This window comes from Hyperoodon ampullatus (genome assembly GCF_949752795.1).
Source record: "Hyperoodon ampullatus genome assembly, chromosome: 1".
Lineage (NCBI taxonomy): Eukaryota > Metazoa > Chordata > Mammalia > Artiodactyla > Ziphiidae > Hyperoodon > Hyperoodon ampullatus.
Genome location: NC_136914.1, coordinates 81,780,495 through 81,808,136, shown reverse-complemented (window position 1 = coordinate 81,808,136; position 27,642 = coordinate 81,780,495). Strand labels below are relative to the sequence as shown.

At 45.6% G+C, this 27,642-nt stretch overlaps 1 protein-coding gene across 6 annotated transcripts in view; it reads right to left on the bottom strand.

The window, feature by feature from the left end:
• TBC1D1 (TBC1 domain family member 1) overlaps positions 1–27,642 on the bottom strand; it is a gene marked incomplete at its 5' end in the record, with an annotated part of 204,786 nt that overhangs the window by 10,967 nt on the left and 166,177 nt on the right. For 5 of the 6 annotated variants that reach the window (XM_079701164.1, XM_079701165.1, XM_079701167.1 and 2 more), the window contains 6 exons: positions 456–625; positions 8,419–8,578; positions 10,622–10,866; positions 15,637–15,795; positions 20,257–20,418; positions 26,323–26,508. In XM_079701164.1, coding sequence (XP_079557290.1) covers positions 456–625; positions 8,419–8,578; positions 10,622–10,866; positions 15,637–15,795; positions 20,257–20,418; positions 26,323–26,508 — 1,082 coding nt within the window. The remainder of the gene's footprint in view (positions 1–455; positions 626–8,418; positions 8,579–10,621; positions 10,867–15,636; positions 15,796–20,256; positions 20,419–26,322; positions 26,509–27,642) is intronic. The other variant, XM_079701168.1, reaches the window with a different exon arrangement.

The window sequence follows — 27,642 nt, the reverse complement described above, 5'->3', positions numbered from 1 at the left end:
CACACACACACGCACACACACTCTCCAGAACAAAGTTATAGAATATACACTCTTTATCACAACTTCATATCAACAAGTTAAAATTTTAGAAAATTCCAATTAATGCCATTTCAGCACAAAAATCAAAGCACTCATTTTACAAAAGCCTACGTTGAATAAAAATGTATGTATTTCAGAAGAACAAACGCCGAGGGGTGACAAACGCCTTTTAATTGTAAGAAACTACCAATAGTTGTGCTGGTTATCACACCTACACACTCTCAGCACACACACACACAGACACACGTCTGATCATGGAACAGGGATTCGAGATGTGCCTCCCACGAGCTGAGCATTGCTGCTCAGGACACAAAGTGGTAGGAAACAGCTCCTCCTCCTCAAAAAAAAAAAAGGAAATTCGGCTTCTGCATATCCAGAATTGCTGGAACATTTGGAAGGTCCAGACTGAACCATACCTGACTGATGGTCTTTTCCATCTGCACCAAGCCCAGGTTGGGTAGCGTGCTTTTTATAAAGTCAACTATAGTTTCTAGGTTTTCATGCTGCAGAATCAAGGGCTTATGGCTTCCCAACAGACTTAAAGCCACTTTAAATATGACCTCTGATCCCTGAAGAAAGATCATATCTGGGAAAACACAGAAAAGCAGAAAGTTAAGCCGGGCCAGATTCTGATGAAATGGCACTCCATTCCCCTTCACACACATCGAAGAGCAGGACTGTGGGAAATGCAACCCCAAATTATAAGATCCTAGTATTTCAGATAGGGTTGTCAAGACAATATAGCAAATAATAAATAAATAAATATGTAAATATACATATATTATATATGCTAAACTACTGCTAAAATTCTGTAACAGGTTCAGATAAATCTGTTTTTCACTCCAAGAATATATTAAATTCAAACATACCTCAAAAGTTGAAACTGTGAAAAAAAAACTTCATTAGTCTCTTTTTTTCAGGAATTCTCTGTATTTCAAAGGAGTTATTACTAAAACATATATTTTTATGAGTAAAACAAAGATGTGTATAAATACTCTATCCTAATTTCTGCTGCTGTAAGTGAAGAAAATGCCTCTGTTTCCTCTGCTTTGAAATAAGGGGTTGAATTAAAAGATCTCTAAAAACTGTAAAAAGCCTGCACCATTGCAAAAGTACATTATTAAACACTTAACAAGTATACTGAATTTTAGCATAATAATGGAATAAAACATTTTTTTCCTCTGAAGAATTCAAAGAACTTTATCAGGGTTATTTTCTAGTTCTTGCCATTTTTTCCCTTAGAATGGTTGGCGAATGTTAACAATCCCCACACCTACTGTGCACAGGGAGAGGGAGGGCAAGTGGGCCCCCAGCCCAGCCCAGCCCAGCCCAGCCCAGACTCCACCTTCCCCAGAGTTGAAGCCATTCAGAAAGAGACTCCAATGTCCTGGGGCTCGAGCACAGCCCTAGTAACTAAATGTTGGGTGACTAAATTTGGGAAAGTTACCTAACAACTGGAATAATAATGTAAGAAGAAATGTAATTTTAAAAGACGGGAGCATAAATCTAATTAGAGGCAACTGTCAATATTCTTTTTTTTTTTTTCTGGGGGTGCTGCAGGAGAATGGAAGGGACAAAGAAGCTGTACTTTCCATCAAGTCAAGGAAGACAGAAGCAGGTGAGAGGGAGAATTCCCAGCCTGTGCCTCTCTGGGTGGTTTAGGGTGATGAGAAGTGAAAGCCATTAAGAAACAAGCCACTGAGCGCAGGCTGGAGGTGTCCCAGGGTGGTTTGTGGATGGCATAAGGGAGACACCCAAGCACCGGCTGGCTGGGTCAGCCCCGGAGATGCTGCGAGACCATCACGTGAGCAGACCTGGCGCCCGGCTGGGTGCAGCCCTGCGGGCAGCCGCTCCCAGAGGGCCCAGGGCCACACTGCTCCCTCAACTTCACACTGCTCCTGGTTCAGGGCAGCTCCAGGCAACTGAAAAGGACAGATGCTGCCTCCTCAAGTCTGGCTGTAGGGGTTGGGAACATAAACTGGAGAACAGATCACATCTTTGAAATCTGAACTTCTTAGGGGGAGGAGGACATGTATCGAGGCAGTGCTATGGAAGAATAGTCCTGTGAAATGTCTGATTTAAAAAATATGCAGTCTACCCATGTAATTCACCACTACAGAAAACATAAAGATCTAAAATTGCGCTAGAGGGGCTTCCCTGGTGGCGCAGTGGTTAAGAATCCACCTGCCAATGCAGGCGACACGGGTTCAAGCCCTGGTCCGGGAAGATCCCACATGCCACAGAGCAACTAAGCCCGTGCGCCACAGCTACTGAGCCTGCGCTCTAGAGCCCACGAGCCACAACTACTGAAGCCCGCACGCCTAGAGCTCGTGCTCTGCAACAAGAGAAGCCACTGCAGTGAGAAGCCTGCACACCGCAACTAGAGAAAAAGCCCTCGCGCAGCAATGAAGACCCAACGCAGGCAAAAAAAAAAAATTAAAAAATAGAATAAAATAAGATTGTGCTATAACTAAGACATATTTTTAAACAGAAATGATATTTCCAAAAACAAAGTAAATTTGAAGTTTCTTTGGTTTAGACAGTAAGACTTCCTTTCAATATATGAACATTTATAGCTGAATAAAAACTGATGGCATCTATCAGACTCAATATCAAGGCATTCTTTGCAGGGATCCTGGGGAGTGGACTGCACTACCAGACCAATGACGTGCTATATAGCTCAGAATCTTCAGTCTCTGGGGCAAGTACCTTAAATTTAGATATAGTCCCACATCTAAGCCAGTTAAAATAAATAACAACTGGGGAACTTTTATGAGGATAATCAAATACACAATCCACATCAGCAGTCTTAAGATTAACAATGGTCTTCCAAGTTTTATTCCTTTAGGATCTTGGTTTTTATAACAAATCTACTTACTAGTAGAGTGCTTCCTGTGATTCTGAACTTTTCCAAACTGTAGGAAGAAAACAAAGGGAAATCTGGAGAGGTGGTTTTTTTCTTTAACTCTTTTTTGGTTATCTTAAAACCAAAACAAAACAGAATACAAAAGGGAAGAAAATGCCCCAAGGAAAGGTGGCTGCCGAACCCAGCCTCAAAGAACCAACAGGAACTCCCCAGTCAAGAAGTCAGGGAGTAATACTCTGCGCAGAAGGAAAAAGAAGGTGGAAATGCAGAGGTGTGAAAGCACAGCATGTGCAGGAGCCCGAAAGAGTAGGTAAGGCAGGAGCCCTCGTCATGGGGCCAGACCATTCTACCTTTACTAGCGAGCACACACGTCAGAAGGCCTTCTCTTCCTCTTTCCTGAGTAGGTCAGCATATTCCTGGTTGGGAGATGATGCCAATGAGACCCCGGTTATGGGTCTGAGCCTTGCAAGGAAGGGCTAGTTAACTTTAGACGGAGAAAAGCCACCTTTTAAGAGCCACTGACAAGACCATGCTGATTACCACCAGCAGACGCCCCTGTGCATGCTGCCAGCCGCAAGATGCCTGACTCACCAGCACTCCTGGAGGCCCGCCCCAGGTGCCCATCCTTCTGAAGACAAGCCGGCCAATGGTCTGCACGAGTGAGGCTGGGAGAGCTCAGCCCCAGAAGCTTCTGTTAGACTAAGGAGGCTTCAAATAAGGATTTCCTTTCGGGACACGACTGACGAATGTGTCTGAAGGGTTGAAGGAAGGACCCCTCAAAGCCTTGCTGAGAAGAAGGGGCTCCTACATTTATCTGACTACACTTAGGGGCAGCATCTGTATCCCTCAGAGACAATTAGCACACCTTTTTCTCCCTCTGCAAGTTTTAAAAATTAAGTAATTTTTAAGTAATAGTAAAGAAAAAGGTTACCTATAAACCCACCGCCCCAACCCAATTACTGTCATTTTTGCCTATTTCCCAATCCCTATACATTTACATACTAGAATTTTTTTTTTTTTAAACAATAGTCTACTCGGAAAAGTGAGTTGATTTCCCACATTTGAAAATCACTGCACAAGGAAGTGAGCTGCTAAGTCTTTCAGCAGCACGGCAGGAGCCCAGCTCACAACCCTGTGGCCGATTTTCCTTCTCTCCTTTTTTAAGCCCTCCTAGAAATAGGCAAAGGGGTTCATCAGGCAGGCAGTAGAGGGAACCTTAAATTCAGCTGACTCCACCACCTTGCAAATTGTTTGCTGAGAACACCACAAATAATTACTTTGCTTTGAAGACACTTTGGCAACCCTGCTATGGTGGTAACGTGTATGGGAACTCTACCTGAAACTCCCCACGACATTAGAAGTGCCCCATCTTCCTATGGGGGGAAATGATCAAGGCAAAGCACATGGCCAGGAGGTGAACTTATCCTACATCCCTTTTCCAGACACCTTTGTCTCTGTCGCAGGCCAGCCCTCTCCTGAACTTTCTCTGGGAGGCTGCGGTCCTCCAGCTGTGATATCCCCACATTTCACCAGGAACAGGCAGGAGAGAGATGAAGGATGCTGACAGCCTTGCGGTAAGATGACAGCGCAGACTGGGCAAAGACTCACTTCATCACCGCTGTATCGCGTTACCTGGAAGAGCCCTTTTCCCTGGTCACCCAAACAGTCTTGTTTCCCAGTCTAGTTTAGTCCTGAAGCCTCTCAGAACCCCTCCCTACATTACAGGTGGCGTCTGTGTTTGGCCAAACCCTGATCTTTAGATTCCACCTCCTCTCTCATCTACTTGGCAGCACATCCTATAGAAAACGTCAGGAGCCTAATAATAGCACAGCCACCACCTCCAGCAGGAGCAAGGCAGGTCCTATTTTTCAGACTTTTTCCCCCCAAAGGTAGACATGAGGAGGTGAACAGAACAAGCATCTCTCCCAGGACCCCTCTACACCCAGACTGGAAAAATACAGGAGGAGGCGATTTTACATTATGTGACACCTGACATCCAGAGGAGTGTGGTTCATTACCATGTAAAGGTCGAGGCACGGGCATCACTGGCAGCTGTCCCTCCAAGTAGCGTATACTTAGTTCGAGGTAAGCTATTGATCTATATATGAGCTATGCTGACTGCAAGCTGAGAATCCATGACTTACATATAAAATAGTGAATAGTTAACAAAAGTCCACTTGGTTTTAGGTTTTATCCAGGCATAAGGGCCTATAATGAAATGGACCCCAGGCCAAAAAAGACTACAGTATATGTATGAATGGCAGGCTTTGGGATTTAAAATGAAGCTACCCACCAATGCGGAGCTAAGTCACCGATGCTAAATACAGAAATGTTTTTTAAAAAAAACCTAACTTTTCTATGGACCTTACCAAGAAAATGGTTCCCTTTTAACTAGTGATAGATGGAATGACCTCACAACACAGTGCTTTCTTGAGTCCCCACTTCCTGCCTATAATCTCAGGAGCCCTGAGCCCTTAGCCAGCTGGAAACGAACTCACTCAGTGCAGCGGGGGTCTGTGGGCTCCAGGACTCACAGAGACTGGCATTGTTATGCATAATGTACAAGAAACTCCAAGACCCACCTCTGACTACATAATATCGAGAAGAAGACCCTGCTTTTACTGGCTTCAGCTTTACTTATGACGTCATGGGATGAGCTTCAGAGAGTTCTGAATATTCTGCAACACAAGGGCTGTCATTTCCAAAGCAGATTTTGCCTGTCTGTCTGATTGCTGTTAATGCCTCTTAACCCACTTCTGCAGTGAGGAAAGAGCTCTTCCCCCAGAGCTTTACGGCCCTAGAGCCCAGAACTCTGGGCAGCAGCAGCTTCCGTGCCTGCGACTGAGGCAGTGACACACGGCGCTGACCCTTCGGCCCTTCCTGCTCAGCCCCCTCTGTAGAGTTTTCTTCACAAACAGTGTAATTCAGTGCTTGAGCTGTTTTCAAACCATCTAATAACACTCCTTCCTCCCCCTTTCAATCTTCACTGCTCTCCATTACCCTTTTGAAAAAACACAGTAAAGAATCAGGAGAAAAAGTGAAGGAGACTAATGATTTTCTTTTCATTTCCAGAGTAAGAAAAGTAAAAAACACAGAAATGTTTGGCAAGAAAGACTGAAGCCTACAGCTAAACATCTTGTAGTTTCTGTGACTCTTTTTTGGTCAACTAAGCAGGTTATTTTGAGGATTTTTTTGTGGGATCTTCCCGGACCGGGGCACGAACCTGTGTCCCCTGCATCGGCAGGCGGACTCTCAACCACTGTGCCACCAGGGAAGCCCTTTGAGGACTTTTTAAAAAAACTATGGTATAAAATCTTCATGAAATCTCACTAATGATTTGTTTAACCAGGGAAAGAGTGTTTAGTATCAATTATTTTCAGTGCTTATTTTTTTTTAGGGACGGAAAATAAAAATCAATTTGAGGAGGGAGCTATGCAAAAATGGGAAGAGTAGTGAATATTTTAAGAACCTAGATTCTCCTAGTAAAGCCAAATGGCAAATTCCGTAAAAGTTCTTGTGGATAGAAGTAAATGATAATAAAAATCTAGTACTTTGGCGGGGCGGCGGGGGGGAAGAGGAGGAGAGAAGACGACTCACTGCCCACTTAAAAAGCAAATTTTAGGCGGGCTTCCCAGGTGGCGTAGTGGTTGAGAATCCACCTGCCAATGCAGGGGACATGGGTTAGTGCCCTGGTCTGGGAAGATCCCACATGCCATGGAGCAACTAAGCCTGTGCGCCACAACTGCTGAGCCTGTGCTCTAGAGCCCGCGTGCCACAACTACTGAGCCCACGTGCCTAGAGCCTGTGCTCTGCAACAAGAGAAGCCACCGCAGTGAGAAGCCCACGCACCACAACAGAGTAACCCCCGCTCTCCACAACTAGAGAAAGCCCGTGCACAGCAGCAAAGACTCAATGTAGCCTAGAATAAATAAATTTATTTTTTTAAAAAAAGCAAATTTTAGGATTTCTAGAATCTAGATATACAAGTGGTCTGCCCAAAGCTGCCTAAAGTGACTCTCTCTTTTGTGAACAATCCCTTTAAGATGGTCTCTAATTCTAAAAACGAATCTAAAAAAGTATAAGAGTACAGGTTTTTAAGCTATCAAGTGACTCAACATAAATGGTACTTTAAAACCACTTGGTATGTGGTGACAATTTTTTTGTTTGTTTCTTTGTTTTTTTTGTTTTTTTGTTTTGTTTTTTTGCGGTACGCGGGCCTCTCACTGTTGTGGCCTCTCCCGTTGCGGAGCACAAGCTCCGGACGTGCAGGCTCAGCGGCCATGGCTCACGGGCCTAGCTGCTCCGCGGTATGTGGGATCTTCCCGGACCGGGGCATGAACCCATGTCCCCTGCATCGGCAGGCGGACTCTCAACCACTGCGCCACCAGGGAAGCCCGACAATCAATTTTTTAATAACCTCTTCCTCCACAATAAAAAGATAAAAAGAACCTGAATTGTCAGAATTATTACTTCATCCTGAAGCAGGGAAAGCACACTGTACAAGAGCTGACTGCTCACAGCATGTCACTCGGCTCCTATCCCTGCCAGGTCAAGGCAGCCTTTTACATTTTTTAAATTTTTAGTTTTTTAAATTGAAGTCTAATTGACAAGGCAGTTTTGAGACTTTGCATGTGAACATTCATTTAAAACTTTGACAGAGACTATCTTTTCGAAAAGTAAATCAAGTAAACAGGAGATGGTTTGAAATGTGACCCACCCTCAGTTACAGGGGCACAGCAGTGGGAAGATGATGCGGGGGGCGCGTGAGGACGGACCGTGGGTCGGCGACACAGAGGTGCCTTCGAGAGAGCACGCCGGCAGAGGAAGCGAAGAGCCAAGGGTAGGGGAAGCGGAGCAAGAGGAGAAGATGCAGGCGAGACCTAGAAAGAGCAGTGGCCCAGGACTCCCGCTGGAGAAGTCTTAGGGAGCTCAGCGACCAAGGCCCGGGCCACAGAGGTCGAGGAAGACGGCTCGGGAGAAACATCTCTGGGCCCCGCACCAGGCTCCTCGGCCTAGCCTGCAGCAAGTCTGCTCCAGGGGGAGCCTGGGGGAAGGGAATCGGATCTAAGCCCACAAGAAGGCATGGAGGGGAGGCCCTGATCATCAGAAGCTAAGCAGGTCCTGAAACTCCCGAAGCCTGATCCTCACTAAACTGAGAATGACAAGTAACACCCTGTTTCCTGTAGAAGACCCAGGTATAAAAATGAGAAGAGGGCTTCCCTGATGGCGCAGTGGTTGAACGTCCGCCTGCGATGCAGGGGACGCGGGTTCGTGCCCCGGTCCGGGAAGATCCCACATGCCGCGGAGCGGCTTGGCCCGTGAGTCATGGCTGCTGAGCTTGCGCGTCCGGAGCCTGTGTTCCGCAATGGGAGAGGCCCCAGCAGTGAGAGGCCCGCATACCGCAAAAAAAAAAAAAAAAAAAAAAATGAGAAGAATCACCACGGAGTGACGACACACGGTTCCCCTCTAACTCGAGGACGCGGGTCCTGGCGAACAGACTCACACACACTCACCAAAGACTCTGGCTACGAACCCCAGGGGGAACTGCGAGGCGAACACTGTGAGGAACCAGGGTGCAGCGTAGAGGCTGGGGCCGATCTCGTGCTCCTCCAGGTGATCGTATAGGTCTCGGTGGTAGTCGTGGAGCAGCCTCGAAAGCTGGTACATCTGGATCTGCAGGGACAAGCACACATGGTCACCGTGGGAGATCAGCATCCACCCCGCTCGGAGGCGGAAGGACCACGGAACTCTCTTCGTAGCTCCTGAGACCCCTGCTCTCGCCCTCCATCATCCAGCGAGTGCTTGCTGGGGCTGCTGTGGCCAGGCAGGGGCTGGGCTGGGCCCAGGGCGCTCACGGCGGGGCTCCTCCGGCCACGGCCTTTCTTCTTACTGTTCCCTCACGCTCCTCGGCTAGGAGAAGCTACGCATCAGTCCTGTGGCAACATTTCGTAAACGCACATTCTTAGCAAAACCCAAAGCCAGGGGAATCTGAAGTAAAAAGGCAGCCTCTCGCCAACAGCGAAGTGAGAGCACAGACTCTGCAGAAGGATGCGACTGTATCTGTTCCCTAAGTTCCCGCTGAATGCCCCCCCTCCGCCAAACCACTCAAGAGGCAGGACAAGTGTGACTTCTTCAGGTTTACAACACAGGAAAGTTAAAATAAGCTGACAAGCGTTTATCTCGAGATGGAGAAAGCTTTTCCAACTGGGCTGGACGTGAGCTGAGGGGGCTCCCTCTTCAGAGTGACGCAGCCCTGGCAGGAAGCCCATGAGGGTCCCGAGGCTCACAGCTGGCCTAGAGCCAGCCCCGACTGAGCAGTCCCTGGCCCGACCCCAGAGGAACAGTGACCTGGAGAGGGTGCTACAGCTGGATATGTACTGCCCACAATGGGAAAAACTGTTTCCAGGAGGCCAGACAACATAGTTCTCTCAGGTACCAGCTGCAGCTCTTTTGTATCAAAAAGAAATCTAAACTCTAGGCCACCAGCCGAAACACAGCCATGTGTATACTATACTACACACGACTTGTGTAATATACTATATCAGTATATACTGTTGTATACTATACTATACAAATCTGAAAAATTCCACTCTCTTTGATGGCAGGTGCACCTACATTAAATACGCTAACGGGGGTATGTAGGAAGAACCTGACAGCATGTGTGGAAAATGTTATGTGGGCCCAAATCTCCTAGTGAACGGGATGGCTTCCTTCTATGGGATTTATGTTCACGTGGTACACACACACACAGGTGGAGGTGAAAGGATTTCTAGTCATGTTGTTCAGTGCTCTGGAAAAGTCCTTGGCTCTAACGTACACTTTCTAAGGCTCTGAAATCAGAGTATCTTGCTGGTAAACAAACACGTAAACACATGTTCCAACATTTAGGAATATCCTCAAAGCAGGATCCAGAGTTCTCCCCGCTCTGAAAGGCGGTGGTAGCAGCAATGGAACACACTGTTGTATGGGGTTTTCTTCTGACATGACCTGCCACCTGTCACTCATTCATTCAACAAATACGGACGAGGCACCCACTTCATCCTAGGCACTAGCCTAGGAACTAGGGACTCAGCTCCAAGATAGGTAAGACCCCTGCCCTCTCATGATATATGCTAAGGAGAGCCAGAAAACAAACAATAAATAAGGAAACAAGATAATTTCAGGCAGTAAGTGTGTTATGCAAAAGGAATGAGACAGGATCACGTGACACAGCGAGCCGGGGTGTGTGGAAGAGGGGGGGACACGGCACCTGCGTGAACAGGTGATATCTGAGCTGGACATGGGATGGCAGGGGTTGAGGGGTAGGGATGGGATCCTTGGCAGAGGGAGGAGCAAATACACTGGGAGGTAGGAATCAGACCACCTGAAGGTGGTTTGACAAAGGGTAAAAGGGAGGGCGCCCTGGAGTCAGACAGGCCTAGGTTTAAATCCCAGCTCTGCCACCTGCTAGCTGTGTGACCTGCTCAAATTACATAACCTCTCTGAGCCTTAGCTTTCCCATTTCTAAATTGAGCTGATCAACAATGTCCTCCTGAAGTTTGAGGAGGTAAGTGCACATGCAACATTTGGTGTAAGGCCTAGCACAGAGTAAGTTCTCAGCAGTGACAGATGTTACAGTGTTAACTGGTGGTGGGAAAGTTCCTTAGATATACCTGGAAACGGATCATAAACATTTTAGAGTTCATCTTTGTCAAAGACTTAAGGAATGCTCTCTACCTGTAAAATAATCATGTCTGGCCGATACTGTTTCCGCAGACCCATGTCAAACATCAGAAACTTGAGCATGTTGAATGCCTCTTCTTCGCCCATATGAAGCAGCAGAATGCCTGCTACAAAGCTGAGACCTTGGCAATAGCCTACTTCCTGGTCGAGAAGCGAGTAGGCCTTCAAAATGTTGTAAAGTGACAGCTGCCCTGCTCCTAGCTGAGCAGAGAAGTATGGATGTGTTGGAAAGGTTCGCCCTGTGAAAACAAAACACATTTGTTGTATTTTGAAAAAAAAAAAAGCCTACTGAACCAGAAATCTGATGTGCTTTAGGTTAAAGCAACAGATCTTTACAAGTGGGATCACGTCATAAACCAGCTCTATAAACAAGTCAGCTGGTTGTTCTTGGAAAAATGCTTGCTATTAAAAAAATCAGCAATTAATCATGCTTTCAGGTGAAAGAAATGAGAACCGCCTTCGGGCCTGCAGATACCTGGATTTCCATCTAAAACAGGAAGAAGAGTGTCTATCCTCTAAACAGGAGTCTAGTGTCCAGAGGAGCGGTCAGCTGTGGTTCTCTACCCAACCCCACTCCAGCACACACCCCGATCAGCTCTGCCCAGACTGCTCATTTCCCGACAAGTGCTTCACACCACACACACATTTCTCTTCTTTTAAACCATAGGCAGTGCTTTGAAACACAGTGGGGAGCAGTAGGTATTTTCTTTTATACAAAACAATTACCTCTCAGAAAGAGGTTAAAATAAAACGCTCTCGACATCCCGATTTTCACAAAAAGCTGGTACTCAGACAAAGTTTAAAAAGACTTCTGTCCAGGAGGCTTGTGTGGTTGATACCTGTCAAATCCCACCTCACCCTCTCCTACTGGAATGTGACTGATGGGGAAGTGTGTTTCTAGGGAGCAGAAAAACGCCTGATTAAAGAGATGCTCAGCCGGGGCCGCGCCTGGACCCAGGTGAGAATTACGGCCTTGTGTGGATCAGCAAAGGCAGAAGTGCATGGAGGCCACGAGGGAAACATTCACCTTAATTATGTGGTCTCAGCAAAGGGAGGAGGATACATTCGTGTGTTCTTCCTCAGCCCCGTGAGAAAGCACTGAATCAATCCCGATCAGTTTACCTGAACTTGACTTAGGAGGGCAGCAATAGTCTTTGCCTGATTTCCTGTCCTGTGTTCATTTCTCTCTCGCTGCTCTACCTCCCCCCACAACAAACCTTCCTATACGTACCCTGCACAAGTCACCCCACTGCTGGAAAGCCATGGGGAGCAGTTTCTAAGTCTGCTCTCTGATTCAATGGTTTCCCTCCATTTCTGGAGCTGTTCCAGTATCCCGGCCAACCCGCCTATCGTGGGAGAGGCCGGACAGCGTCCCAGGGGAGGCACTGACAACCCAGGAGACCACCAGCTGACAGGGTGGAGGGTGACCTGGAGCCTGAAGGGGGTCTCTAGCTCGCTGCTCAGTGTCCCCTCCCCCATGGCCTTTCGTGTGGCCACGACTAGATGGGAGGCACAGCCAGAAGGCAGGATACTGGGCAATACAGATTGTCCACCCAGGATGGAGAGCCGGAGAAGAGAAAAGTTACAATTACCTGAGGGCAGCACAAATGGATGTGCTGGAACCACGCCTAGAGGGTGGGGCAGGTTCTGGAACTAAGGCCCCAGCATGACTTGCTAAGTGTCATCTGGTACACTGTTTCCTCCTGGCTCAATGGGGCCAACTCTGACAGCGTTTCTCCACCTAACCAGAGGAGGGGAAGGCTGTGTTGGTCTGCAGTGGACAAAGCCAAGACAGAGAGAAGCCATACAGTGTCCTAGAGGGGACATGATATACAGAGACTAAGAAGAGCAAGGTTCTAGAACGTTCTGCCATTGAGTAGTGGCCTGTAACTTGGGCAAACCACATCTCCTCCGAAGTGGAAATAATGTGTTCAAGTTCATACAGGGCTGTGTAAAGCTGAAATCCAACAAAGCTAGAGAATATGGTTCACAAACTATAAAACACTGCCCAACTACAAAGTCTATTATTCTCACTCCTTGGAGGAAAAAATATTGCAAACCTGATTAGATTAACAGCTAACTTCAGAAAAGTAAAGCAAAAGCCAGGAAAACAAAAATCCTTGCAAACCCCAAATACCTCCAACCAATAAAGCCTTCTGTTCTTCTGGCCGGGATATGGATGTCACTTTTTTAAGAAAAACTGAAACATGATTTGTTTTTGCTCTGCCCTACACACCTCTGTTGGGCCTTGAGTGAGTCACACTGTAGACTAAATTAAAAAGTGCAGACAAAACAACTGACTTGGCAAATACCACCTTGGTGAGAGGTGAGGGGGAAGCAATGGGCAAAGTTTGGAGGAACTTCTAGGCGAGGCCTCCGTGAACCCAGCAGAGCCAGAGCCTGGCAGGCAGGGCACCTGGTCCACCACTGGACTGGGGCTAATATTCGGCTCTCCCAGTTCAAGGGAGGAGGGAAGGCTGGCCCTGGAGGAAGCCTGGAGAGACGCACAGATGTCACCTGGGAAATGCACTGTTGGAAACAGAACTTCTTTGGGACCTTGGGAGGGCACTGAGAAGGCGTCCGAACTGGGGGCCGTGACTGGGAAAGAAGTGAGGTGGAGAGACAAGGCTGGCGCAGTCGGGGTGTGGCGTGGGGCTGCAGCTGGCCTTCGGGGTTGCAGAGGGTGAGGGTGGGAGATGGGCAGGGGCAGAGAGGACGTGAGTGCAGCCTGGCCCTGCCTGGGAAGGAGGAAAGGCTGAATCTCGGCTCTTGCAGACTCCGGGCCAACTAGAGGAGTGGCAGCCGCAGGCCCCTGGGCAGGGCGGTGCCTGAAGGTGGCTGCGCAAACACAGGTGGGGGGGGACAGCCCCGCCCGAGGACGTCATGCTGACGTGGCCGTTTCCTCCCTCTGCAGAAGAGTAACTGCATCTGAGCTACGGGAGGCAGAGGCCCAGTTCTGCGCGTGGAACAATGAGGAATATTTACTGCAAGAAAACTGAGAGGAGAGGAGTGAGGAGGAAACATCGTCCCCCCATCCTCCTCCCATCCCGGGGTGGGGGCAGAGACCATGTGTGCTCCTTCCTCCCTTTCAACCTCCTACCGGAAATTTATTTTTTTCTTCATTTCACATGATAGGAACGTGTCACTTTTTCTGTTACTCACCACGTGAGCAAACAGAGCTTCTGCCAATTCACAAAACTGCTTCCTTAGTGTCAGAGGGCCAAATGGGCTCCAGCCCCAGGACTCACATTTTCACTGTCCCCAAGGCGCAATCACAGCCTATCAGCATCAGCCTGCACCCAGCCAGCCGTCTCCTAGGAACACATGGGGCTCCTGGGCAGAGGGGCCTACTGCAGCACAGAGCCGGAGGGGGTTTAGGTCCTGGCACTCAGCTGTGTGACCACGGTCAACACTTGACCTCAATGCGCTTCAGAGACTTTTCTCGTTTCTTAAAGAGGATACAGGGCCAATTTTCCAAGGTTTCTGTGAGGGTCACATGAGATTGGGATGCTAGTGCCGTGCCTCACAGTCAACATCAAGAGATTTAGTAAGCATCTACTATGTGACAGGTTCTGTCCTAGGAGCTAGGGTACAATGGCAAATGGCCCCAAGTCCAGCCCACAGAGGGAGGGCTGCAACCTACTGGGGAGAAAGGCAATAAAAAGGCACTGCCACAAAACTAAGGACAGTTGCGGGGGGTGGGGGTGGGGTTAAAAGCACAGGCCTAGAGTCACACTGTTCAGTGGCACACCAGCCGTGTTACTTTGGACAAGTGACTTAACCTCTCTGCATTTCAATATTCTTAGCTCCAAACAAGGATAGAACAACATCTCCCTGATCGTGCTGTGGGGATTAAAGAAAAGAGTTTAAGTAACTTCACCCAACATTCGGTCCAAGGTAAAGTTAAGTACTAGCTTTAAACACTAATGACAATTGTCATAATGATAAATGTGATAAGTACGCTGAGGGGAGTGTAGAGGGTGGGACAAGGCTTAGCAGAGGCACCTAACCCAACCTGGAGGTGGGAGAAGAGGCTGTATCAGGGACAGCTTCTCAGAGATGACATTTCAACTTAGACCTGAAGAGGGACATTTACGAAATCTACCCTGACAAAGTGCCGTGTGGCTGGACAGAAAAGCCTCGGTCCTGCCTGATCCAGCTCGCACCTCACACGGCTGGGAACTGTGCTGCCCCCTCCCAGCTGCAGGAACCCGGTGGGCCCAGAACACGGACTGGGGAGCCCCGGGGTGGTGGCAGCCAGGGTGGATGTTCTGGAAGCAGGACCATGTGCCCTAGAAGCGGCGGGGCCGGGAGCCCACGGGGTTGCACAGGAGCCCTGCTGCCAGCAGAGCCAGAGATGGAGGCCGCTGGGGGCGGAGCAGGCAGGAAAGGATGTCCCCACCTGGGGCCACTGACAAGACAGAAGGCCTTCTGTCACCATGGCTACAGCCTGCCTCCACAAGTTCTCCACTGTGGCAAGTGCAAATGTACCCAAGACACCGTTTCCACCTTAGCATTTTTAAAACTGCTCGAGAGACGAGGCGCCTCCCGTTCCCAGAATAAAATCACCCAGGGTGCACTCACAAACTCCTTTCTACAATTTTTCTAATAAATCCTGTTTGTAAACCGTAAAGGCTAGGGAGTGGCTCCTGTAATTAAACGCAGCCTCAGCTCTGACACCTGCGTTTCCAGGATGTTCCTTGGGTTGACTGCAAAACCTCCTATCAATATCTGAGTCACTGAACTGAACCGTGGTCAGAACTGGAGCCTCCACGCCAGCCACCCTCCATGCTGGGCAGAGGTAACAAGCCACCCGGCGAAAACGGAGGTTTCTTTATAGACCTGAGAAGAGATTTGTGATGACTCCAGGGCTTTGTTAATCGAAAGTCTCGGCAGCAAATGCTGATTGCTAAACCTCAAGGCAGAGCACTAAATAACTCGGACAGTCTCTTCAGACTTCTCAAGTGAGCGAAACCTCCATTTTCATGTCAAATCGACTGCAGGCTTACCGAGGTCGATGAGAATGGCGTGCTGGTGGGAGGTGAGCTGCTTTAAGAGCTCTTTGTATGGCGTGTCCTTTGGCTGCTGTTTACTGGGAAACGGGTGTTTTAGGTGGTATTGCTCTGCTAGGAATTTCCAGATTTCGCCCCGGTGATGTCGCGGCACACCTTCAAAAGCGGGGGTGGAAAAGAGAGAGAGGGGCTTCATGTACAGAATTCAACTTAACAATAAAAACGAGTCGTGTTTCATTCCACTGATCCAACTTCTAGTTCCACTGCGAATTAACTGCATAGGAATGGAAATAAAGCAACCAGAATTCTGTCGTATTTGCTCCCTTCCTTCCTTCCTCCACACTCCCCACCATTCTTCCCTCACCTCCCTGACCCCCTCCCACCTTTCGTAGTACATATCTAGGTACTATGTGCAGACTCTGCTAGACTCTGTGATAAACTGATGAATGACATGAACCCCTATAACTGGCGCCAATTACTAACTCCTTGGGAAATAACTGCAAGCATGTAAAATGACACTGCAAAATGGGATCTCAGGGACTTCCCTGATGGCCCAGTGGTTAAGAATCCACCTTCCAATGCAGGGGACGTGGGTTCGATTCCTGGTCGGGGAACTAAGATCCCACATGCCGCGGGGCAACTAGGCCCACGTGCCGCAACTACAGAGCCCGTACACTGCAGCGGAGGATCCCACATGCCGCAACGAAGATCCCACGTGCCACAACTAAGACCTGACACAGCCAAAAATAAAAAAATAAAAAAGTAAAAAACTTTTTTTTAAAGTTAAAAAAAAAAAGTGAACTCAGAGAAGGGATGGATGCAAAGAGGTGAGTTTGGACCAAGGAGATCAAGGTTTCCTGGACTCCTTCACTTGTGCCAAGACTCAAGGGTGGGAGAAAGAAGAGAGAAGCCAAATCAGAGGAAGGGAACCAAGAGCGTTTCCACAGACCTCCCTGGGCACACGGCACATGCAGGAGGGAGCAGGTGACAGTCAGGCTGGAAGGGCTTTACTAGAGGCAAAACAGAGGGCAAGAAACCTGCACTTTATTCGGCAGCCGAAGGGAGCCACTGAATGTTTTTGAGTTGGGGAAGGAGTAGCCGAATCAAAGCTGAGATTCTGGAATACTGATTGGACGTCTTTCTGCAAGCGTGGGCTGGAGGAAGGGGCCAGTGGCTGCACAGGGGACGGTCTGCATGAACATACCCTGGTGGGCATTCAACATGCACCTACAAACAAGAAAAATGATCTAAGAGCCTCTACGTAATGTTTTAGACGTGATTAACTTAAATACTCAAAGTAATTTTAAAATGTTGTCTAAAACTAAGAAAAGTCCTCTTACAGTCAATGATGTTACTCAAGTCAAACTTCATTAGAAAAAGTGACTGTTTTGGATCAAAATTCTTGGGCTCTTGATTCCGCTGTTTCAAGGGCCAAACGTGGAAATGGGGAGACAAAGAAAAAGGCAGGATAAGACACCAAACCCTCCTCATCTCTGAGGAGTGCTCTTCAGAGAAAAGGAGCCTCGTAATCAGGGATTAATCTCCCTTTCCATCCAGAAAAAAAAGTGAGCACTTTGTACCCTTCCCTGCCACTCGGAGAGCCTACCCAGGAAGGTCGTTTGCTAGTTTCCCCCAGCCGTCTCTGAGAGCAGATTCTACTCCGGGAAAGAGCAGCAGCTAACACTCCCTGTGAGGTGACCAGGCGCCGTCACCATTTTAAACACGTTACCTCATCCCCACAACCTGCTGAGGGAAATACGATGATGCTCCACATGGTGCAGATGGGGAAACAGAGGCCCCTTGCTGAGAAGAGATGCCCCAGCTAGTTGCTGGCAACCCAGGGAAACTGGCTGCCATTTTATCTCAAAGTTCTCACTGTCACACAAGCTGCTACTCAGATGGGTACTGAGGAAAATATCTTACGTTCCTACCTGGCAATTAATAATAAAATCATCATTTGTGAATCTGAACCAGAAAGTCAATTTCATTTATTACAGATTCACAGGAGCTGTTTAGAAAGCATCACTCAGCCGTCTCTTGGAAATACTTATAGTCAGTAATTTGGTTTTACACTATGGGAGAAAAACAGGGCCACACTTAACTGTGACCATATCCTACACCTTCTCTGAATGTTTAATTCGGAGTCAACTGGATGATCCTGTGTAGTGGGTTGAGTGGTGACCTCCAAAAAGGTATGTCCACGTCCTGATCACCTGAAGCTGTGAATGTTACCTTATTTGGGAAAACAGTCTTCGCAGAGATAATTAAGTTACATAAAGACCTTGAAATGAGGCCATAACCCAGAATGACAACGACTTTAGAAAAGAGTCACACAGAGGAGAAGACAAGAAGAGGAGGCGATGTGCCCACAGAGGCAGAGACTGAAGTGACGCAGCCACGGTCGAGGAGTGCCGACAGCCACCAGAAGCTGGGAGAGGCCAAGGGCGACCCTGTCCACGCCCTGACTTCAGACTTATGGCCTCCAGAACTAAGAGAGAAAACTTTCTGTTGTTTTAGCCACCAATTTTGTTATCATTTGTTATGGCAGCAACAGGAAACTAATTCACCCTGATATTTGCCTTTTTATACTGTTCTGTTTCTTTTCTCCCTACTATTCCTGCTCAGAGATGTATCTGGAGGGGTGGGGGGATGTACAGACACATACACACCTCATACTTCACACTGTATTAGAAACAAATGTGGGCTGAAAAACAGTCAGCATGTTAAGTGATTAATAGTGGGGCTTTTCACAAAATATTTTTGTCAAACTGGGAAATTTCCCAAGTTATGAGATGACCAATTTCCCCTTATTACTAAATCATTCCCATTATCTTATCAAACCTTTATTTTTGGGAGGAAAAAAATACTGGCCGTCCCTGGACAGTACCACATATTCTGGTGTTTAAGAGAAAGCTTAGACTTTACGATTTAAAAACAAAGGGTCATACAAATCGGTGCCACTGTGTTTGCTAAGAATGACCTGGAACAGCTTTCCACACGCTCGGTTTTGCCTCCACTCCTAACCCCAGAAAGAAACCTGGCAGTGGACTGGGCCTGCAGGCAGGAAGCCACCCTCCCCCCAGATGTAAATCCTTTTTAATCTTTACTCACTTTAGAAGTAATATATGCTCACTATTTAAACGTGAGAAAAACAAACAAACCTTCTGAAAATACAGAAGGTATAAAGAAGAAAGTGAAAAACCATTCATAACTAGAGGGAACATATAATTCACCACCCAAAGCAGGAAGCTTTTGAAAGCGAAGGGGAGGAAGGTTATTAATTACTGGACAGGTGGTAAAGCAGGGCGATGCCGGGTAACCCGGATGGATGGCCATCCCGTCTACAACTCAGGTTATCTGCAAACACGTCAAGGATGTCTTTCTACATATACACATATGGAGATACACAGCTGTACACGAGGCCAGGCTGTCCTTTCTCATTTAACAACTGACCTCAGACACCTTTTACTGCCGTCAATATAAATCTACTGCGTTATTTTCAAGGAATATGACATGGGTGTGGTCACGCGGTTGGGGTTTTTTGGGTTCTGCTTTGTTTTTTGGTCATTAAACACTGCCACAATCCGCACTCTTCCCACTTCAGTACATCTTTGACTGATTCATTTCTAGAACGGGTTTCTATACGTGGCAGTGCTGGGTCAAAGGTGAGCAGAGTTTGCTTCTGGCCCATATTGCCAACTGCTCAGGTAGCCTCTTTGCAATCCCACTGCTAGAAAAGTACGCTCCAGATTATAAAGTTCTACACCTTGATACCTTTAGAGAAATCGTTTAAAACCAAAGTAAACTTTGAATTATTTAAAATTCCCTAGAATTATTCCTCCTTCTCCCAAGTTGACACCCTAAAATCCTGCCACCTTGATCGAACTTTAACTTGGGATGTTTATAAATCTCTTTATTTCCGTCACTTAGGGGTCTCATTAAGAGGAGAGGCCTTCTTACCCACACAGCATCTTTTTTTTTTTTTTTTTTTTTTTGCAGTACGCAGGCCTCTCACTGCTGTGGCCTCTCCTGTTGCAGAGCACAGGCTCTGGACGCGCAGGCCCAGCGGCCATGGCTCACGGGTCCAGCCAGTCCGTGGCATGTGGGATCTTCCCGGACCGGGGCATGAACACGTGTCCCCTGCATCAGCAGGCGGACTCCCAACCACTGTGCCACCAGGGAAGCCCCACACAGCATCTTTTATTTCAAGGGCTGCAAAGTGACTGGAGAGCTGGAATCCAAACCAGAGCCTACCTGCCTGAAGTCCGGGCTGGACACTATGTTACCTCCTGAGAGCACCCAGACAGAAGGCACACAATTCACTGTCAGTTTACTATTTCACTCAGTGTATCATCACATCATTACCCAGTTTGTAGGCAACTAAGCCCTTAGGTATTCTTTTGTCTTCTTCCTGTTTCCTTAATTAACTTAATTAAGAGGAGTAATGAAACTCACATCAATTAACTAAGACATCTGGAAACAGATTAGGTAAAGACATGATAAATAGGAGAGAGATGGCCACTGAAATTGGACTTAAATTTTTTTTTTTATTCCATACTTCTCCTCAGTCATCAGTGAGGGGTGAGGCCGGCTGGATTGACTCCCAGTTAAGCTTACCTTGCCCAACAGCCGAGTGCATTTTTTCCATGTCAAACTTAATTTTTGATCTTCCTGGAGTGGTAAGCATCTTTTCCCACACTGTAGTTACTTCTTTAAGACAAGGAGTGATTTCTTCATAATCAAGCTTTAGGCGCTTGTTCAGCAAATCATTCTCAGAGGCTAGAACAGACAATTTAAGAGCACGTTAGTGAATGCTACGGCTCCGTGTCTCCTACTCCACAGCACGGCTGCCTGTTCATCACCACCGCTGAGACATCAAGCAGCTACAAGCCAGCTTAACAGGTCCAAGGTAAAGACACGGTTCCTGCCCCACCACAGCTTCCTTACCTTGGAAGAAGCTAAACACCTAGGAGGCATCCTTGATTCCTCTTAGTCCTTCACCCCCAATGGATTCTGCTGGCTCTACTGCTAAAATACACCCCACACCTACCCAATTCTATTCATCTCCACAGCTACCCTATTAACCAGAGACATTTCAAGGGCAGGAACTATGTGTTAGAATTCCCAGCGCCTGGCATGATGAGCCCTCAACAAAACTTCATCTAAACTAGGAGAGGCTCTCTGAAGATAGTTCCTTCTTATTTAGAGCCAAACCTCCCTTAAGTAGCTTCTACCCTTCGTCACATTTCTGCTGCCTGGGGCTGAACAGAATAAAGCTACCCTTTCCGTGTGGCATCTCCTCAAATATATGAAGGTCGCTATTATTTCCTATCAAACTTATTCAGCTTACAGCTGCATTAAGAATTATACCTAAATTACCAAACTTGGGGGGGGCGGGGGCAGGAGATCTAAGAAGGATTAAAACTGACAACCTCACTCCCACCTAAAACCACTAAATCCTATTCAGACAAGGTGGTGACGTTGTCAGCACCCATATCCATTCCACAGCCTATCTCCGATCTAGACTGTGAGTTTACTGGGAAAGCAGGTAGGATACATAGCTAAGCATAAGCCAACATACAGGCTTCTGCAGAGCTGATAAACTTGTCTTCTTTATGATAATAATAATAAATACTATATGTTTTAAGTACTTTATATTTAATAACATTTAATCTTTTTTTTCTCTTTTCCTTTCTCTTTTTTTTTTATTGGTGTATAGTCGTTTTACAATGTTGTGTTAGTTTCTGCCCTACAACGAAGTGTATCAGCTATATGTATACACATATCCCCTCCCTCTTAGACCTCCCTCCCACGTCACCCCCCATCCCGCCCACCTAGGTCATCACAGAGCACAGAACTGAGCTCCCTGTGTTATACAGCAGGTTCCCACTAGCTATTTTATGCACGGTAGTGTATATATGTCAATCCTAATCTCCCAATTCGTCCCAACTCCCTTCCCCTGCCCTGTGTCCATGCATCCGTTTTCTACGTATGCATCTCTAGTCCTGCCCTGCAAATAGGTTCATCTGTAGCATTTTTCTAATCTTCAGGACACTATGAGGCAGGTTTCTTTGGATGAGAAGACTGAGCTTCTCCCCCAAGGCCCAAGCAGGAGGCGGAGTGGGCCTGGGCCCCTTGCCTTTCTCCACCACACTGCAGAACTTGCTATGATTAATTATACACATTTTCTGAGACTAGGCAGGTATCAATTAGGGGCCTTAAATGTTTGATAGAATCCAGTGGAGCTATCTGGACCTAGACTTTTCTTTGTGTGAAAGAGTCTCAATACAAATTTTATCTCTTTAACAGATATAGGGCCATTCAGACTTCTTTTTCTTATTTCAGTTTTGATAAATTGCACCTTCCAATAAGTTTGTCCATTTCATCTAAGTTGTTAAGTTTATTGGCGAAGAGTTGTTCTTAGTCCCAGAGACACTAAGTCAGCCCACACCTCGCACAATCTGCTCTCCCCTCATCCCACAAATACACACTCCCCCAACCCCAACTTTTATTCTGGAGGAGACCGAGGCTGAGCAGGTTCATTACTTTGTCCAGGGCCACAGAAGTAGGATGTGCTGGGGGCAGGATTTTTGCACCCTGGATTATTTTTTAAATAGGAATTACAGTTATTTCATTGAGTTGCTCCTGTGAGGATTAAGTGAGATGAAATATCCTAACCATCTAAAAGATGTCTGCTAATTAGCAAGTACTCCACAAATTACCAAAAATATAAAAGCAAAAAAATCGAAATAATGTTGCTTTACAAACCAAGTGCTGATAACATGAAATATCTTCTTTTTCCCCATTAGAAATTGAGCAAATGATAATAACTCAAAGAATCTGGCTAATGCTAACTTGACAGTAAGATCTTAGTCATCTTATGCATGGTTTCTGTACTTAACTGACCCAGTTACCGCCTTTAAGAGTACAAATGCATCAAAAGATGGTGCTGAAAAGGGCTGCAGAGATCCCTCGTCCAGCCTCTCACTTCGTGGACACAAAAACTGAAGTTCAAAGTGAGCAAGGGACTTGCCTAAGGTGATTTACTAACTGGTGGGTGGCCAGGAGACTCTAGGCCTACTGCTGCCTCCTTCTCATCTTCTGTGATGTTTCATCTTTATTCTTTTCCTTCTTACTTTGAAGAACACATTTTCAAGGTCCTGCTGAATAATTCCCTGCGTGTATGTGGAGTTCAAATTTTTAAAAATGTCAACCCTCAATTTCTCTCAGCTTCTCATCTACACATAGTAGATGCCATTAGAGCTGAGCTAACCATTGTGGCACATAAGGTTCAGGGCCAGCCCTGCCAAACAGTGACTGCAAGCAGTACAAGGCTCTTGGGGCCAAATGTACATTTCTCTGGCAGTAAATTCTGCTGTGAGCATGTCTGGATACTAAACAGCCCAGAAAGCAACAAGAGGAACCTCCTCTGAAGTCAACAGAACAGAAATATCTGGCCAGAAAATGCAGCTGAAAAGGCTTATTAAGCTATGTATTTTGCTGTTGGCCCAAGCAACAGCCTGCCGTTTCAGTATCCTGACAACACTGCTCCCTAAACCAGTGGCCTCCAAAATGCCTTATCAAGCAAGGCAGATGGTGCAACCCCACAACAAACAGCAAGGCTCTAAGGCAAGAACTTGAGATACAAGACCAAACTCTTTTATTAAATAAGTGTCTGCAAACCCATGTTTAAGAGTTTCTGGGGCTAGGAGAAACCAGGACTAAATGAGATCAATATGTAACTTTGCAAAAGAGTCATCTAATCGCCATTTAACGTGGATGTGAGCTACAACCTGGACTGCAGACTAATAATGTTCAGGTCTGATTATGTCACCGCACAGGGTGTGCTGTGGCTGCCTGTCCCAGTTCTGCTCTATTAGCAGCTGCCTTCACAGACAAAATGCTCTTCCAACTGCCATCATCTCCTGAAAACTTAGAAAGGGAAGGAAGGCTAAGAGGCTGGGAGTCTCAGTAATTAAATGACGCCCAAACTTGTAGAGATTTTAGAAAAACTGCACTCAATATCTAATATTTTTTTTTATAACCAACGTGTAGTACTTGTTTAACTAGGAAAATATCTTTTAAAAATATCTTCAATGATAATCAATTAATACTCAAAATTCACTGTGTTATCATTATGCCGATGTAGTATCTGCAACATTAAATTATATGACTCAGTCCAAAAAGCAGTATAGTGCTGACCAAAACCCATGGTTGTGGTGAGTCACCCTGCCATCCTGCATCAGGCTACTCCATCATCATTTATAATGGGGGAAATGGCCTTGCAGAGGGTGCTGCAGGGGACTGAGGGCCCGGGAGAGAGGCCATGCATTTCAGTCCCAACACCACTGAAAATTAGCTGTTTAACTTTTGAGGAAATCACAATTCAGCTTCCAATGGTCTACAATGAAGTGAAACAGATTTAGATGACGTGGTTTGATTCTTTCTTGAATGCAGTGCTCCCAGAATAGTAATAAATATTTGATCCATATATTCAAAAGCCAGGAAAAAGGCTTAACCACAGGAAGAACCTCCTCCTATGTTCCTCTCATTTCTTTCCCCAAAAGCATGCAATTCAGCCTGAATTCTTGATCAACTGCAAGAGCCACTTCCAGCTGCAATTTAACCTTCCTTTAAAAGTAACTGAAAAGAAAACATGCGATAAAATGACTGCCTCTCTAGTGCACTCCTGGTTGGTTCTTGTCAAATCTTGCTTCTGTATTTAATGATTCTGTGCCCCCCATGCCACCCCAACAAAACTTACTAAATGTTTTTAGGCCATTCATGATCAGGCTCTTATTGTTGATTATTTTTCTCAGCAATACAGGTACTGTACACACTGACACAATGCTTCCTAAATGATATTTAGCAAGCTTATTATGCTTTCGCCACCAAGATAAGCATATGTTGGACTTTACAGAGCTAAGGAGAGGAATAAATTCAAACAGTAAAAATAAGAGACCACACAGGACAGAACTCTGCTGGATGAAACAAGGAAGCAGCAAATGAGGATGCTGGCAAGGGCTAGTGAACAAGAGCAAGGTGTTCCAGGTACCTTAGGAAACTCTTCCCTGCCCATTCTAGTCTGCCTGGTCACCATTCACACGGCTTTACAAAAGCTTTGCCACTGTGGCAACCTGATCTTGTCAAATCAGTCACAGTCACGATTCCTCCCAATACTCCCAAGAAGCCAGCCAGCACCCTTCCCACTTTAGAACTACGCCCTGATTTTCCGTAGCTGCCATCTGCAAGAAGACTGGCCAGGAAAAGCATTAAGGTTTATGACCTACACGATGAATGTAAGTGCCTTTTTACTTTTCAACAAAAATCCCCACCAACATACACATGATTATAAGCACTGTGCTCCAAAGCTGTCATTTAGTCAATGGAACACTCAGCGATGCCGTCACTATTAAATCTCTTTTAGACATCTGCTTTTAGAATTACCTTCAAGAACATACAAGAAAATGGTAGAAAAATAGACTTCGAAGAAAACTTAGCATTCACTGCTCTAAACTCCCCTCACCATAGCATCCCTTTCCATAGCAGCCTCATGGGATGAGCCGTCTCTCTCAGCTTCAATACTGGGTACTGGAGAGCCCACTACACCCATAAGTAGACAATTCCAACTGCTCAACTACCCTCTTATCAAAAGGTCTTATTACTTTGTACTTGACTCTTGTTTTTGGTCAAAGATGACATACTTATATGGACAATGAACCTTATTCACCAGATTTGGTATCTTAACTTTCAGCTCTATACAAATATCACAATAAAAGATGAAGCTCTGCAATCAAGGAGGAAGTTAATTCCAAAATTGCTCTGGACAGGGCCACCATGTACTACTTGTATAGCCTCCCTTTTAAAGAGTATGTTCAGATTTCCCAACCAAAATCCTCCTTATTTTATATCCAGGCAGCTCTCTGCACTCCAAGACCCGTGCTCTTTGCAGTATACCACCCAGGGTACATACAACTCAGCTCCTTAGCTACTTTGCAAATAATATTTATTGGTTCAAATGACTATGGAAACAGGAAATGAACAGAATCTAAACTTTCAAAGTTCATGGCTTATTTTGACACTAACATAACCCTGGGCTTCTCTGAGCATTAGTTTCCTCTTCAGGCTATACCTGCCTTCTAGAGTTGTCACCAGGATTAAATGAGTCTGTCCTTATAAAACTTTGTTATCAGTACAGGTAGAGCTCAGCTAACTTGAAGTCTAGTTCTCTATTTTTCAGGCTGCCTGCCACTCACTAAAAACACACATAGAGTGAGGTTATGAACTTTAATGATTTAGGTAGGATCAGTTCATACCTAGTACCAGGCAAAGACTACGGTTGAGGACAAAGCAGGGGGAGAGAGAGAAAGAGGAAAACAAAAAACACTTTTCAGAGAGTTAAAGCTTACACTTGAAGGATGTCTCTCAGAAGATTTAATTTAATATAATTGGCGAGATTATCATTAAATCTCCAGAAAGTGAAAAGTACTAACTTTGCTTTGGAAAAGTAACAGGTATTTAATATGCATGTGTGTATGTATGTATGTTAGAGTACCTTGCCTTTTTCTTTTTTTTTTTTTTTTTTTAAAGAATAACATGCTTATGTCTGATATGCTTCACTTTAGAGTCAGGACCAATTAAATCAACATCAGGCCTGTTAAATATAAAAAATGGCAAACCAACCTTGCAGCTTCTGATTTTCCTTCTCCATCCTGAGGAGCAGTATCTGTTGTAGAATGGCCTTTTGCCACAGCTCTCGAAGTTCACGAGATGTCCTTTTCTTTTCCTCTGGGACAGGGCCAAAGGGTCCATCTTCACAAACTGGTTCTAGAGGAGATCGTGGGGGAAGCTCTCCCAGCTCTGAATAATCTGAGGAGGAAAAAGGACATTTCAGAATGGTCATTTTTCTTTTTTTTCCTTTTTCTTCTTTCTTTATTTTGTTTTCTTTTTTTTAAGTGAGGTACAGTTGCTGTACAATATTATATAAGTTACAGGTGTATAATACAGTGATTCACAATTTTTACAATTATTTTTTAAATTAATTTATTTTTTACTGGAGTATAGTTGCTTTACAGTGTTGTGTTAGTTTCTGCTCTACAGCAAAGTGAATCAGTTATACATATATATGTCCCCTCTTTTTTAGATTTCCTTCCCATTTAGGTCACCACAGAGCATGGAGTAGAGTTGCCTGTGCTATGCAGTAGGTTCTCATTAGTTATCTATTTTATACATATTAGTGTATATATGTCAACCCCAATCTCCCAATTCATCCCGCTCTTCCTCCCCACTTATGGTAACCATAAGTTTGTTTTCTAATCTGTGTGATTCACAATGTTTAAAGCTTATACTCCATTTATAGTTAATATAAAATATCGGCTATATTCCCTGTGTTGCATAATATATCCTTGTAGCTTATTTTATACATAATCGTTTGTAGCCCTTATTCCTCTTCCCCCTCATTCCCCCTCCCCGCTGATAACCACTAGTTTGTTCTCTATCTGTGCGTCTGCTTCATTTTTGTTATATTCACTTGTTTGTTGTATTTTCTGGATTCTACATAAGTGAGATCATACATTATTTGTCTTTCTCTGTCTGACTTATTTCACTTAGCATAATCCCCTCCAAGTCCATCCGTGTTGCTACAAATGGCAAAAATTCATTCTTTTTTATGACTGAATAGTATTCCATTGTACACATATATACCACATCCAGAATGGTGATTTTTCAATAAAAATTTATATTTAAACATAGTGCCTGATCAGAAAATTCTGCTCATTCAGATATTACACAATGGTATCACCAAATTTAAAAATCAAGTTTTAATATGCACTGAAAAAACTACACCTGAGCCACAAACATCAAACAAATTATACATCAAATAGTAATAAGCAAAAGTCGCATCAGCTGAGGAAATGTTCAAAGATATCTACTTTGTAAGGTATAATACTTTATCTTCTTCTGAGTTAATGAGTGTATTATTGATAACAACAGCAAGCATTCATA